Source organism: Xenopus tropicalis, chromosome 4 (genome assembly GCF_000004195.4).
Source record: "Xenopus tropicalis strain Nigerian chromosome 4, UCB_Xtro_10.0, whole genome shotgun sequence".
Taxonomy (NCBI): Eukaryota; Metazoa; Chordata; class Amphibia; order Anura; family Pipidae; genus Xenopus; species Xenopus tropicalis.
The window spans coordinates 141,893,085-141,908,987 of record NC_030680.2 but is presented as its reverse complement, the minus strand read 5'-3'; the positions used below and the strand labels follow the sequence as shown (position 1 = coordinate 141,908,987).

Below are 15,903 nucleotides of genomic sequence, written 5' to 3'. Positions count from 1 at the left end.
TGAGGTAATAAGAGCTGTAAAGCGCATGCGCGTTGGCCTCTCCCATCTCCGCTACTTGGTACAGAGGCAATATGGATGTGCAGGTAGCTCCTCTCCGACCCTGGGAGGATTTCTTCCCCGGCAGCGACCGATTCGCCGTGCCCGACTTCAAAGATATCTCTAAATGGAATAACAGAGTGATCAGCAACCTGCTCTACTACCAGACCAACTATTTGGCCATGGCAGCCGCCGTCATCTGCCTGGTGGGGTAAGGAGAGAGGTGCCAGGGTGGCATAGGGCTGACTGTATAGGTTTCCTATAGGTAGGGCTGCTGTAAAACCCATACAGCTGCCAGCCATTCCTTCTTCATATATAACATACATTTTATGGATCAGTGAGTTTTAACAGGGTATATATATATATATATATATATATATATATATATATATATATAATCATCATAGTGTTATAGGCAGAAGCCACACGGAGCTACTAGTAGCAGCTACTTGTCGTGGCTACAGAAATAGACAATGCTGATCATTTACTGATCATTGTCTCTACATGTGCTTAACTAGAGGCTATTCTCAGTATTGTCTATGGCAGGGGATTTTCTGGCTACACAATCTTTCCATGTATGGACTACGCGCTACTGATAGACCTACCGTCAATGGAAGTACTGGGAAAGGGAGGAGCTACTGTATTCCTAGGGATATACAGCAGTACAACACATTGTATTATGTACAGGTATGGGATCCCTTATTCTGAAACCCGTTATCCAGAAATATCTGAATTCTGGAAAGGCCATCTACCATAGACTCCATTATAAGCAAGTAATTCTAATTTTTAACCAGTACCTTTTCTCTGTAATAATAAAACAGTACCTGTACTTGATCCCAACTAAGATATAATTACCCCTTATTGGGGCAGAACAGTCCTATTGGGTTTATTTAATGGTTAAATGATTCCCTTTTCTCTGTAATAATAAAACAGTACCTGTACTTGATCCCAACTAAGATATAATTACCCCTTATTGGGGGCAGAACAGTCCTATTGGGTTTATTTAATGGTTAAATGATTCCCTTTTCTCTGTAATAATAAAACAGTACCTGTACTTGATCCCAACTAAGATATAATTACCCCTTATTGGGGGAAGAACAGCCCTATTGTGTTTATTTAATGGTTAAATGATTCCCTTTTCTCTGTAATAATAAAACAGTACCTGTACTTGATCCCAACTAAGATATAATTACCCCTTATTGGGGGCAGAACAGCCCTATTGGGTTTATTTCATGGTTAAATGATTCCCTTTTCTCTGTAATAATAAAACAGTACCTGTACTTGATCCCAACTAAGATATAATTACCCCTTATTGGGGGCAGAACAGCCCTATTGGGTTTATTTCATGGTTAAATGATTCCCTTTTCTCTGTAATAATAAAACAGTACCTGTACTTGATCCCAACTAAGATATAATTACCCCTTATTGGGGCAGAACAGCCCTATTGGGTTTATTTAATGGTTAAATGATTCCCTTTTCTCTGTAATAATAAAACAGTACCTGTACTTGATCCCAACTAAGATATAATTACCCCTTATTGGGGGCAGAACAGCCCAATTGGGTTTATTTCATGGTTAAATGATTCCCTTTTCTCTGTAATAATAAAACAGTACCTGTACTTGATCCCAACTAAGATATAATTACCCCTTATTGGGGGCAGAACAGCCCTATTGGGTTTATTTAATGGTTAAATGATTCCCTTTTCTCTGTAATAATAAAACAGTACCTGTACTTGATCCCAACTAAGATATAATTACCCCTTATTGGGGGCAGAACAGCCCAATTGGGTTTATTTCATGGTTAAATGATTCCCTTTTCTCTGTAATAATAAAACAGTACCTGTACTTGATCCCAACTAAGATATAATTACCCCTTTTTGGGGCAGAACAGCCCTATTGGGTTTATTCAATATTTAAATGATTTTTAGCAGACTTATGGAGATCCAAGTTATGGAAAGATCCCTTATCCGGAAAACCCCACGTCCCAAGCATTCTGGATAAGACGTCCCATACCTGTACTAGTCTATTAATATTTTCTTAATATTTTCACACTTATGGGGCAATATCTGTCTCTCTAAATAAAACTCAACTACAGTTTCCATCATTTCCCAATATCTTATCTGTTCTGCATTCTTAAATGGGAATTGAACAGCTGCCGAGGGTTTGCTGATTCACTGCATATATATCACTTGACTCACACTTAAAGGGGTAGGCCTCCATAAAACTATTTTATAACGTGAGGCTGTTATTCTAAGACTATTTGCAATTGGTCTTTTTTTTGTTTTGTGGTTGTGGTGTTTGCCCCCCTTTTTTTTTTTTTTTTTTTGAAGATCTAGGTTTGGCATTCTGAAAGTTAGAGTTAGAGATCCCAACTAAGATATAATTACCCCTTATTGGGGGCAGAATAGCCCTATTGGGTTTATTTCATGGTTATTTAATGGTTAAATGATTCCCTTTTCTCTGTAATAATAAAACAGTACCTGTACTTGATCCCAACTAAGATATAATTACCCCTTATTGGGGGCAGAACAGCCCTATTGGGTTTATTTAATGGTTAAATGATTCCCTTTTCTCTGTAATAATAAAACAGTACCTGTACCTGTATTTAGAGAGACAGATATTGCCCCATAAGTGTGAAAATATTAAGAAAATATTAATAGACTAGTACAGGTATGGGACGTCTTATCCAGAATGCTTGGGACGTGGGTTTATTTAATGGTTAAATGATTCCCTTTTCTCTGTAATAATAAAACAGTACCTGTACTTGATCCCAACTAAGATATAATTACCCCTTATTGGGGCAGAACAGCCCTATTGGGTTTATTTCATGGTTAAATGATTCCCTTTTCTCTGTAATAATAAAACAGTACCTGTACTTGATCCCAACTAAGATATAATTACCCCTTATTGGGGCAGAACAGCCCTATTGGGTTTATTTCATGGTTAAATGATTCCCTTTTCTCTGTAATAATAAAACAGTACCTGTACTTGATCCCAACTAAGATATAATTACCCCTTATTGGGGGCAGAACAAGCCTACTGGGTTTATTTAATGTTTAAATGATTTTTTAGTAGACTTATGGCATGGAGATCCAAATTATGGAAAGATCCCTTATCTGGAAAGCCCTGGGTCTGGAGCATTCCGGATAACAGGTCCCATACCTGTATATGTAAATGAAAAATGGCTTTTTTTCTGTGTTTTACCCAAGTTGTTTTTGTAGCTAGCCCCATTAATAAGCCGACTATAAAAATAGAACAACATAGAGCTGGTGTAAATGCAGAAGCATACACCAGCTCTATTCTCTGGGTACATCAAACAGCCAAAATATTATTTCTAACAGCTTAGTTAAAAGAGATCTACAGTCATGTTAAAATACAAATAATAAAACCCAATACAAAAACACACAATTCTATATATTTTTTCTTTTACATATATGGGAGATGTTTGTTTTAATTTTGAACTGTCAGCGTTGCAGAATGCTTGCCGGTAATTACATTTACAGACGAGGTTGGGACTAACTGTAACAGATGCTCCGAGCCTGGCAGCTTTATGTAACCTCTAATCTGTTGTGTGTGTAGCTGCGCTCCATAGGCCCCATCTACTTATGCCTAATCCAGTTTGTGGGATCAGAAATTGTTGGTCTTGGCACAAATGTTTCACTGAATCTTTGTATATTTCAATATGTTGAAATAGTTTCATTGTTTGATGTTTTTTGTGGCAGAAAAGGTGAAGTTACTGCTAAAATGCAAAGAGTGGATGTAATTCTAGTGACATTCAGCTTTAACTAATCTTTAATCTGCTAAACCTGGCAACTAGGCCATTTTCCCTAGGCCAGTGATCCCCAACCAGTGGCTCAGGGGCAACATGTTGCTCCCCAACCCCTTGGATGTTGCACCCAGTGCCCCCAAACCAGGGAGTTATTTTTCGATTCCTGACTTGGGGGCAAGTTTTGGTTGAATAAAAACAAGATTTCCTACCAAATAAAGCCCCTGTAAGCTGATAGGGTGCATAGAGGCTCCCTAATAGCCAATCACAGCCCTTATTTGGCTCCTCCATTAACTTTTATGGTGCTTGTGTTGCTCCCCAAGTCTTTTTTTTATTTGACTGTGGCTCCCGAGTAAGAAAGGTTGGGGCCCCCTGCCCTAGGCCATTGTCCCTTTTGAAGCATGAAACCATACACAGGCCGATATTGCCTGCCCCCTGTGCCATTTTTGTGTATGGGACCAAAGCTAGCCATGTTGACTATTTGGATGATCTGTGCCCTGTTTGCCCCCCTGTGTGTTGCGGCCAATAGACCAACAATCAGATCATACTGCAGGCGTATGAGACCTGTCGGACTGCATCAGCACATCAATTTAGTCCTCTCCCAATGGGAGACTTGGGCAAGGTAAATCAGTAAAATCATCAATAAAAGAAGATAGATTTGTTACCATATGCTGCTTGGGCTGTTCCTGCATTAGTACAGATACACTGACACCTCAGAGCCAGCTGATCGGATTTATTTTTATGCATACTTGTTGCAGCCCATAATAACCATGCAGGATTCTCTAAAATAATGTACCTTGTCATAGTGATATCCCAGCTACGAGGCAGGGGTAGTAGACACAGTTTCTTTGCTTCCTAAGCAGCTCTGTAGCATCAGCTTCTATGACAGAGCCCAGAGCACACTGAGCACGTGCTGTGCCACTGACACACAAAACATGGCCTAACTGAAAGAACAGCTATGCACAACTTCAAAGGCCTGAATCATTACTATTATAGAGATGCTAAACCTCTGGGCTGGTACTGTAAGTTCTGTATATAAAATATGGTATTTATAGTCGTATTCAATTTTAGAATTTAGTCCTCCATTAAAGAGGAAGGAAAGGTAAAAACTAAGTAAGATTTATCAGAAAGGTCAATGTAAATACAGCCATAAGCACTCACAGAAACACTGCCCTGAGTCCTCTGTCAAAAGAAAAAGGATTTGTTGTGTTTGTTTTCCTGTGCCAGAGACACACAGCTCTCTCCTCTCCCCCCCCTCCCTCAAGAATGCCAAGAACTCACTCCCCCACCTTAGGAATGTGGATCTGAGCCAATCAGCAGGAAGCTGACTCATAGTCTAACTAGCGGAGCATGTGCACTGGTCTTGGTCTCGGTGCAGGAGCAAGGCATTATGGGAACTTTCTTTACACAGCTCAGCGGTTTTTTTTTTTCTATGAGGCTTCTGATCATCTGAACGGGAGAAATATGGGGAGACTTAATTGAGAGAACTGAAGGTATGCCTGCAGCTTGAGATTAACTCTTTATTAGCCCTTCCATCTCCCTTTAAAGAGAAATGATCAGTTTTCTGTTGACTTACGACTTTATTTACTCGGCAGTAGGAGGAATAGACTGTGTGGGTTTCTGCCTAGTGTAGCTTACTGTGATCAGATGGCTGTCTATCTTTGGTCAAACAAATCATGTGACTTGTAATATGGACCACCCTATCCATACAAATGCCCGGTGCCATTCTAGCTGATTTCTATGCTCCCAGCTCGCTGTAGTGTCGGCTGTAGGGCGTTGGTCTGGGAATGCACATCTGGCAAAACTACATCTGCCAAGTGATTCCATTTTTCCAGGCCAGAGACGAAAGTTGTGTTCTAAATATAAACGAGAGTTGCTGAATCCCACCTCCGGCACGGCTGCCCTCCGCTAACGTGCCAGCCCAAGTATGCATGGTGTTGCAATGAGAGGGGGAGCGTGATTGGCCGCAGCAGGTGAAGGCAGGAATGGAAATATACAGCAGGAGCGTTTTTATCCATCTCACGTGGTGTCCGTGGCCGGCGGTGGGAATGGCAATGCTGTAGCCATAAATGGATAAGTAGATCTTATTAAAGGGGAAATGTACCTCCTTTGTCTACCTCAGTGCAGTGAATAGGGCTTGTGCTGAACATACTTTGTGACTATTGTTGTAAATAGGAAATATGTGTTTTGTTTTTGCTCTACAATCTGCTGTTAAAGGGGACCCCGTCACCCTAAGAAATAATAATCAAAATCGACAGAGAAGCCCAAAGTATGTCCATTACTGGCATTTGCAACATTTGCCATACTCCGTCCCAGCCTTCAAGGTACCCGACTGATTAGTCTGCGGGCCGAATGGAAGGATCTTGTAGATTGTAAGCTCTTTTGGGCAGGGCTCTCTTCACCTCTTGTATTGGTTATTGGTTGCTTTATATGTTACTCTGTATGTCCAATGTATGTAACCCACTTATTGTACAGCGCTGCGGGATATGTTGGCGCTTTATAAATAAATGTTGATAAAAATAATAATAATAAAGGATGCCACGCAACTGCCCATACACAGAGACGGCCGAAAGCTGCTTAGTTCGTTTGGGCCTACAGCCAGAATAATTGGCTCCAATGCTTGCCAAATTTTCCGTTTCTATAGAACCCAGGATAAAACATAAACCGCTAATTTCATTTTTTTTTTTTTCCTTAGATTTTTTAACCCGTTTGGAATGATTCTGGGCGGCACCATCGTAGTCCTGATCTTCTTGGGCTTTGTCTGGACGTCCCACAACAAGGATTTCTTCCGCAAATTTAAGAAGCAGTATCCCACCGCCTTTATCCTGGCCATCCTGGTGTCCAGTTATTTTATTATCTCGCTGTTTGGGGACGTCATGGTGTTTGTGTTCGGAATTACCCTGCCCATGTTACGTGAGTTACTCCCATTGTGTATTTATGAAATGTTATTAGCTGAAATTGAAAGTAAAATTCAGGTCTGATTTAAGGTGGCCATAAGCGGATATTCTCCCTATATCCCCACCTAGGGGTGGGCGATATCGGGTGAATTCAGGCTAACTTGGTCATCTGGGGCCAAACAATCGATTTAGAACGCTGGTAACGGGAGCAGTTGGTTCGGGGGCCGCATCAACGAGCCGATGTGGTCCCCGATCCGACTAACTTTTTTTAACCTGCTCGATCAAAATTTGCCCGATTTCAGGCCAGATATCGGTTGGGTAGGCCCATTGTTTGTGCCTCTACACAGGCCGATAACCTGCCGAATCGGTCTAAAGCTGTCCATACACGGCCAGGTGGGTGATATCGGGTAACATGTAGGCGAATTCTAACGGCAGCAATGGGGCAGTCGGTTCGGGGACCGCATCAATGAACCGATGCGGTCCCCAATCCGACTGAATTTTCTAACCTCGCCGATCGATATCTGGACAATTTCAGGCCAGATATCTGTCGGCCAGGCCCCTTGTTTCTGCCCCTACACGGGCCGATAAGATGCCAAATTGGTCTAAGGGACCCATATCGGCAGCTACAATTGGCCCGTGTATGGGGACCTTAAGGGACCGATATCGGCAGCTACAATCGGCCCATGTATGGCCACCTTTAGTTTAGTTACTGAAATGCTCCATTTACTTGGGGAGAAGCATATGGAAGGAAAATGATACAAGACCACATCAGACAGACTAATCCAAATTATAGGCTTTGCAGTGCATTCCACTGTGGCATTTTTTTAAGCATAGCTGCTTATTTCAAGGGCAAATAAAGCCAAGAATAAATATTGGACTTAATGCTGTTCTGTTCATATATAATCTAAAGGTTTCATTTGGGTTTTGCTTGCAGTAAAGGGATTGTGTTGCTTTTTGGCATGCACCTGTGTTTTATTCATAGCAGTATTTTCCCAACTGACAGGGCTCATTGCAAACAAATGAAAGTTTATTCTTCCAATCCCAGGACAGAAAGGTACATTGACTGTCTCAATAGCTTAGAAACCTGCTTGAAAGTGCCACTATAAGGGCAATGACACGGCAGCTACAAAATGCCTCAAAACACCCAAATCACTTAATTGCTCAAAAATACCTTCTGCTTTGGGCAATGTAATTGTTTTATAAGAGGAAAATCTCAGTATCCCCTATTGCAAGGGATATTCACTCGTTTCATAGCCAAAATACGGCTGACAGAATACAGCACTGTCCTCGATCCAAATATCTCTCTCACAGTTTTGTTTTTTCTCTTTTGCTCTATTAACTACCCATGTGTCGTGCACACACATCCTGGAAAACTCCATCACTCGAAACCTCATGTATTTTTTTACAGCTTATGACTAATCCGTCCCAACACCCGTACTGACTTTTCTGCCTGAGTGAACACACCCTTTGTTTTTCATCAAACTTGCTCCACCTAATACATTCTGGGAGTAATATACACAGGGTTTTTCCAGTTACTATGCTCTATAGAAGGGCATTTGAGGCGGCTGCTTCTGTTGTGCAAAGCCATAGGAGAGAGAATGGCACTAAACCTAAAGTACAGAGACCCCCACCCCTAGATAGTACCCTGAGGGCCCCTGTTAAAGCTTCTTAAAATTTCACAGGTACACAGTGGAAATATGTCCGTTCTGGGACTGATAGATCCCCCTTTAGCCTACGTGGTGTTAATATGTATTTTACAGTCTGACACCAAGGTGTTAATGATAAAAGGGACCACGGCTATGTGATTATTGGCCTCTGCGTTGTTTTGCTGGGGGGGGGGGGGGGGGAGGGAGGCAGGAATGTTCATTTTTTAAATCTGTTTTAATAGGATTCCTGTTCGGCATAGTGTTTTGGTAACCAGGGAGCTCCTAGAAATAAAGTACATAAGGGGCATTAATAGGTAGATCACAGCTGTTTGTGCAGTAAGTGTATATTGTTATGTCTTGTGTTTGTATGCCCCTACTTTATTTACTATTTTTATTTTATTCCCTGTTTTTTTAATGGCGCAATATAAAAATAAATTCTCTAAGCTGGTACCATATGATACATTAGCTTCTGCCATTTCTAAAAGTAAGCTAGTCCTTAATTTAGTAAGTAGGGCAAAGTGGTCCAATCACCACTAAGCATTTCTAGTCTGATGCAGTTAGTATACTGGATGCAACTGCTGATTGGTTGCTATGGGTTACTGGAACAGGGCAATGCTTTGCATCTCGGTAATGACCATGCTAACGTATACGCTGCCATTTGTGTTGCAGTGATGTTCATCCATGCCTCCCTGAGACTCCGGAACTTGAAGAACAAAGTGGAGAACAAGATGGAGGGCATTGGGCTAAAGAAGACCCCGATGGGCATTGTTCTCGAGGCTCTGGAACAACAAGAAGAAAACTTTGCTAAAATCTCAGACTTCATTAGCAAAGCGAAAGAATAAGGACTCTGTTTCATTAACCCTACATGTACGGTTACGTGCAGAGGTTTATTTTTCCTGTGTGACTAGGCAGGGGTGTCCTGCCGTGTTTGCCCCACATATCTGGCCAAAGATGCCACATTTCCTTGTCTTTATTACAGTGTAAATGTGGGGGACCTGGAGCTTTCCCGTTGGTGTGTATTACATTTGCTTCTGGAATGCAGCGGGTTCCCTATCTTTTAGCATAAAGCACTAAAGGCAAAGTTTGCCCTGCTCCTGTAACCCATAACAGCCAATCAGCAGTCGGCTTATACTGCTCGTGTACATTATAAATAAAAGCTGCTTTGGGATGCAAGATCAGGCCAAACTTTGCCCAATTAACACTGTGTTTTGCTGTAGGTCGATGGAAAATCCATGCTGGTGTCATCTGTTGACAAAGAAATAAATACCCTTTATCCAGATTCTGATCCCCAAAACAAATTTGTAATTCGAGTTGTATAGTGCAGGTAGCTGCAACATACAAACACATTGCTGATCCAGGCATGGTAGGGTGAAGACACACGGAGCTACTAGTAGCAGCTACTTGTCGTGGCTACTAAAATTGACAATGCTGATCATTTACTGATAATTGTCTCTACGTGTGTTTAAGCAGAGGCAATTCTCAGTATTGTCTATGGCAGGGGATTTTCTGGAGTTTAGTAACCATGAACGTAGCTGCTACTAGTAGCTCTGTGTGTCTTCACCCTTAATATTCTCACTACAGATGTCTCTGTGATTCAAGTGCAGAGTGCGTCATCCAGATGAAATAAATCGCAACCCATTCAGTCTATGGAATCTCCATGCAGTTTAGGGGAGGGCATCCATCTGGGCACTCAGATTAATGGTTACAGTTATGTCCCTGCTCAGGATTATAGGGCCAAATACAAATTAGCTGTGCCTGCATGTGAGTAGCACTTTACGGCAGTGCTGTGAAATGGGGGCTAAATCACCCTTATGGCTGTATTATATATTCTCATACATTGGGCTGTCAATAATACCTTAAGGTGAGCTACAGCCCACATGTAGACAGCACTGCTGTGAGGATTTACACATAATGGCAAGGTAATGTGCACCCCAACATCTGGAACTTTAAACCTGAGCTAATAATGGGGATGGAGGGTTGCCTCATTGTAACATTATTATCCCAAATATATCTGTGCCGCTGTGAGAATTGGGACTTGTCTGATCTGATTAGGGACGGACCAGTAGGACACACGGTGTCTGTAGTGAGAATCATTCTGAGATAGACCTGAGCTTTTGTTTAGATTTTCTAGAAATGACAAAAGGGTATAAATCGTTTTTGGGTTTTTTTTCTTATCCCACATTGTTGTAATTCCGTAGATATAGTATAGCTTTCAGGACAAGACTGCATTGGCTGCTTTGGCATTGACATTGCTTTTCGACTGTTTGCTTCGAGGGTTTCCCCCTCTCCTTTGCACATTTGCACGCGTTCTGATCCATGTATTGTCTCGTTAGTAGACGGGGCAAACTGCTAAATGATTCCAAGCCAGGAATGTCCGACCCTTTCTGAGAGGCCGAGGGCTGGAAGTTGTATTATTGGAGCATCTATGAAGCTACAGGTTGCAACCTGCTCTAAGCTTTAGCTCAAGACTAGACTTGCAAGCTGCTCTAAGCTTTAGCTCAAGACTAGACTTGCAAGCTGCTCTAAGCTTTAGCTCAAGACTAGACTTGCAAGCTGCTCTAAGCTTTAGCCCAAGACTAGACTTGCAAGCTGCTCTAAGCTTTAGCCCAAGACTAGACTTGCAAGCTGCTCTAAGCTTTAGCTCAAGACTAGACTTGCAAGCTGCTCTAAGCTTTAGCCCAAGACTAGACTTGCAAGCTGCTCTAAGCTTTAGCTCAAGACTAGACTTGCAAGCTGCTCTAAGCTTTAGCTCAAGACTAGACTTGCAACCTGCTCTAAGCTTTAGCTCAAGACTAGACTTGCAAGCTGCTCTAAGCTTTAGCCCAAGACTAGACTTGCAAGCTGCTCTAAGCTTTAGCCCAAGACTAGACTTGCAGCCTGCTCTAAGCTTTAGCCCAAGACTAGACTTGCAAGCTGCTCTAAGCTTTAGCCCAAGACTAGACTTGCAAGCTGCTCTAAGCTTTAGCCCAAGACTAGACTTGCAAGCTGCTCTAAGCTTTAGCTCAAGACTAGACTTGCAAGCTGCTCTAAGCTTTAGCTCAAGACTAGACTTGCAAGCTGCTCTAAGCTTTAGCCCAAGACTAGACTTGCAGCCTGCTCTAAGCTTTAGCCCAAGACTAGACTTGCAACCTGCTCTAAGCTTTAGCTCAAGACTAGACTTGCAAGCTGCTCTAAGCTTTAGCCCAAGACTAGACTTGCAAGCTGCTCTAAGCTTTAGCTCAAGACTAGACTTGCAACCTGCTCTAAGCTTGAGCCCAAGACTAGACTTGCAAGCTGCTCTAAGCTTTAGCTCAAGACTAGACTTGCAAGCTGCTCTAAGCTTTAGCCCAAGACTAGACTTGCAAGCTGCTCTAAGCTTTAGCTCAAGACTAGACTTGCAAGCTGCTCTAAGCTTTAGCTCAAGACTAGACTTGCAAGCTGCTCTAAGCTTTAGCCCAAGACTAGACTTGCAGCCTGCTCTAAGCTTTAGCCCAAGACTAGACTTGCAACCTGCTCTAAGCTTTAGCTCAAGACTAGACTTGCAAGCTGCTCTAAGCTTTAGCCCAAGACTAGACTTGCAAGCTGCTCTAAGCTTTAGCTCAAGACTAGACTTGCAACCTGCTCTAAGCTTGAGCCCAAGACTAGACTTGCAGCCTGCTCTAAGCTTTAGCTCAAGACTAGACTTGCAGCCTGCTCTAAGCTTTAGCCCAAGACTAGACTTGCAACCTGCTCTAAGCTTTAGGTCAAGACTAGACTTGCAACCTGCTCTAAGCTTTAGGTCAAGACTAGACTTGCAACCTGCTCTAAGCTTTAGGTCAAGACTAGACTTATTTTTTTTTCTAGGAAGATATATGTAAATATATAAACCCGGTATTTATGAGTTCTATGCAAAACGTTGTGACTGTGTGGTTAAATTCTTGCCTTTCTCTTCGTGTTGTTAAGCGATTGGGTGCTGGAACACTCATAGCTACTGTACACCCAAGGATAGAAATGCTGTTTTCTTTACATTTCCATGAGGTACAGCAACTAGGAGGCAGCGACTCCCCCTCTTCTCGTTACTCCTCCGCTCCTATGTAATCAGTGCAAGCTCGGTGGTACCCTACTGGAAGCAACGGAACTAATGCTGAGGCGTCATGCCTGTCTTTTGTTGGTTAAATCTCCCAGCATCCTCAGCCAACATCATGGAGCTGTGGTTTCCAAAGGGTAGGAACCCTGTAGTTGCTGTCAATGCTTGTAGCTTGAAATTTTAGTTGCCTGTCCTCAGCCTCCAAATCTCACAATTCCCTGCACACGTGATGTCAATAAGGAAAGGAACATCGCAGTGCAATGCATTGTGGGTTATGTAGTTCCTGCATGCTGTCTGTAAGCTGTGGAGAATTTGTTACAATTTATAACACCAGTGTTTTAGTCCCTCCTCCCCTGCCAGGATTTCAAATGATGCAGAAAGAGAAGAACTGTTTTGCAGCTGGATTTCAGCCTATAAACATGGGATTTATTTAAACGTTTTTGACTTTACAGTGACCGGTATATTAGGGGTTTCTGTGTTGCGTGGGGCTCTTTAACAAATTTTGGTTCGGAAGCCAGAGTAACCCTTTAAATTCCATACTTGGGTCAAGGACTTTCTTGCAACGCCTAACCACTAAGCTGAGACCTGTAGGCCCCTGTGGGCGGAGCCACATTAACGGAATCATTATCAGTTGTGTCATTTGATTTCTATTACCTGTTTTGATGTAGACATGGTCCCATTAATATATTTCTTATGCATTCTTGTCCTGCCTGTGCTCAGCTGAGCCGTCATTGCTTCAACATGGCCGCTTACACGAGCACCATGCAGGCTGCCTTGGTAGCATTAGTGCAACACTAATAACAACTAAGAACTATATTAATCTATGAGTTCCCCAGCTCCTTTTTTGGTTGCTAAAAATATGTTTTTGGGTAGAAACATTATTCACCCCACCCCCGTGTGCCTCCTTATGTACCAAGAAGAACCAACTCAGTGCTATATGCATAGTCCCTTGAGTTGCTGGCAGCGCAATGAGCTGATTGGTGGGTTTGCCCCTAGAATTAAAGGGGACCTGTTACCCTAAAAAATAATTCCAAATCCTTTTCTATCATGTTCGTTGAGCAAAATAAACTTTACTTACACTGTATAAAGTATTTAATTTTTTTTCCCCTTCAGTCCTGGGATTTACAGTCACAGCCAGCAGGCCGGCGCCATTTTGTGTACACTGTTATTAAGGGAAACTTTGTATTACCCCAAAATCTTATGCCTATGTCATCTAGGTAATATCTTGGAAGTGCTGAATGCAAAGTTGGAGTAATTGTAATTAAAAATCTGAGCTGACAATCATATATTGCCTGCCCCGCCTCTATGCCTTCGGCATAGAGGCGGGGCAGGAAATATATGATTGACAGCTCAGATTTTTAAATACATTTATAACCGGTTTGGATGATATTCGACTTTTTATATCTTCACAACATACGTCCAGGCTCACCCCGCAACATAAAATGCATCTTCTGTTTGACTATTCAGAGTTTTTGCACTGCTGTTCCAGACCAGAGAATCACCGACATTCCTGACTGATAGTAATGCATGTTCAGTAATCGTGCCGTTTCCCCAGTTGTGTATGGGAGCATTGTATCTGGGGAAAACAAGCATTTAATATTAATAAACTGACATTCTGAATGGCGAACCTGCGTCCTGCGCCTTCTTTATTGCTCGGAGCTCATCGGGAATTAAATAAACCCAATAGGGCTGTTCTGCCCCCAATAAGGGGTAATTATATCTTAGTTGGGATCAAGTACAGGTACTGTTTTATTATTACAGAGAAAAGGGAATCATTTAAACATGAAATAAACCCAATAGGACTGTTCTGCCCCCAATAAGGGGTAATTATATCTTAGTTGGGATCAAGTACAGGTACTGTTTTATTATTACAGAGAAAAGGGAATCATTTAACCATTAAATAAACCCAATAGGACTGTTCTGCCCCCAATAAGGGGTAATTATATCTTAGTTGGGATCAAGTACAGGTACTGTTTTATTATTACAGAGAAAAGGGAATCATTTAACCATTAAATAAACCCAATAGGGCTGTTCTGCCCCCAATAAGGGGTAATTATATCTTAGTTGGGATCAAGTACAGGTACTGTTTTATTATTACAGAGAAAAGGGAATCATTTAACCATTAAATAAACCCAATAGGACTGTTCTGCCCCCAATAAGGGGTAATTATATCTTAGTTGGGATCAAGTACAGGTACTGTTTTATTATTACAGAGAAAAGGGAATCATTTAACCATGAAATAAACCCAATAGGGCTGTTCTGCCCCCAATAAGGGGTAATTATATCTTAGTTGGGATCAAGTACAGGTACTGTTTTATTATTACAGAGAAAAGGGAATCATTTAACCATGAAATAAACCCAATAGGGCTGTTCTGCCCCCAATAAGGGGTAATTATATCTTAGTTGGGATCAAGTACAGGTACTGTTTTATTATTACAGAGAAAAGAGAATCATTTAACCATGAAATAAACCCAATAGGACTGTTCTGCCCCCAATAAGGGGTAATTATATCTTAGTCGGGATCAAGTACAGGTACTGTTTTATTATTACAGAGAAAAGGGAATCATTTAACCATGAAATAAACCCAATAGGGCTGTTCTGCCCCCAATAAGGGGTAATTATATCTTAGTCGGGATCAAGTACAGGTACTGTTTTATTATTACAGAGAAAAGGGAATCATTTAACCATGAAATAAACCCAATAGGACTGTTCTGCCCCAATAAGGGGTAATTATATCTTAGTTGGGATCAAGTACAGGTACTGTTTTATTATTACAGAGAAAAGGGAATCATTTAACCATGAAATAAACCCAATAGGGCTGTTCTGCCCCCAATAAGGGGTAATTATATCTTAGTTGGGATCAAGTACAGGTACTGTTTTATTATTACAGAGAAAAGGGAATCATTTAACCATGAAATAAACCCAATAGGGCTGTTCTGCCCCCAATAAGGGGTAATTATATCTTAGTTGGGATCAAGTACAGGTACTGTTTTATTATTACAGAGAAAAGAGAATCATTTAACCATGAAATAAACCCAATAGGACTGTTCTGCCCCCAATAAGGGGTAATTATATCTTAGTCGGGATCAAGTACAGGTACTGTTTTATTATTATTATAGAGAAAAAGCGAATCATTCTTACAAATCTGAATTATTTCATTAAAATTGAGTCTGATGGGAGATGGGCTTCCCGTAATTCAGAACTTTCTGGATAACGGGTTTCTAAAATCCCATACCTGTAATACTTCTTTCCTTTTTCCCTTTCTTTCACAGTACAACACTGGGCAATATATTAGCCCCATTTTCCTATTGTTCTGATGCATTAACATTAGTAAAGAGTTTGTACTCTACTTTTATTTATATGTTTTTGTGACTGCACTAATACACTATAGCCAGTAGGGGGCTCACAGTTGTATCAATGTTTATCATTGTGAAGACACTCTTATGCCTTCTCCTCTGATTGGTTAAATGTAAATATACTTCTGATTTTGGCTATGACCCCTTTTTGCCAAGTT

General features: G+C 41.4%; 1 protein-coding gene across 2 annotated transcripts; it reads left to right on the top strand.

Moving 5' to 3' along the window:
- The first annotated feature begins 19 nt into the window (after positions 1-19).
- Positions 20-14,016, top strand: arl6ip5 (ADP ribosylation factor like GTPase 6 interacting protein 5). 2 transcript variants are annotated; one of them, NM_001127430.1, is given in 5 exon segments: positions 67-247; positions 6,497-6,714; positions 9,014-11,544; positions 12,013-12,065; positions 12,138-14,016. In NM_001127430.1, coding segments are annotated over 3 exon segments (567 nt in total). In that variant the 5' UTR covers positions 67-71; the 3' UTR covers positions 9,187-11,544; positions 12,013-12,065; positions 12,138-14,016.
- The last annotated feature ends 1,887 nt before the right edge of the window (positions 14,017-15,903 follow it).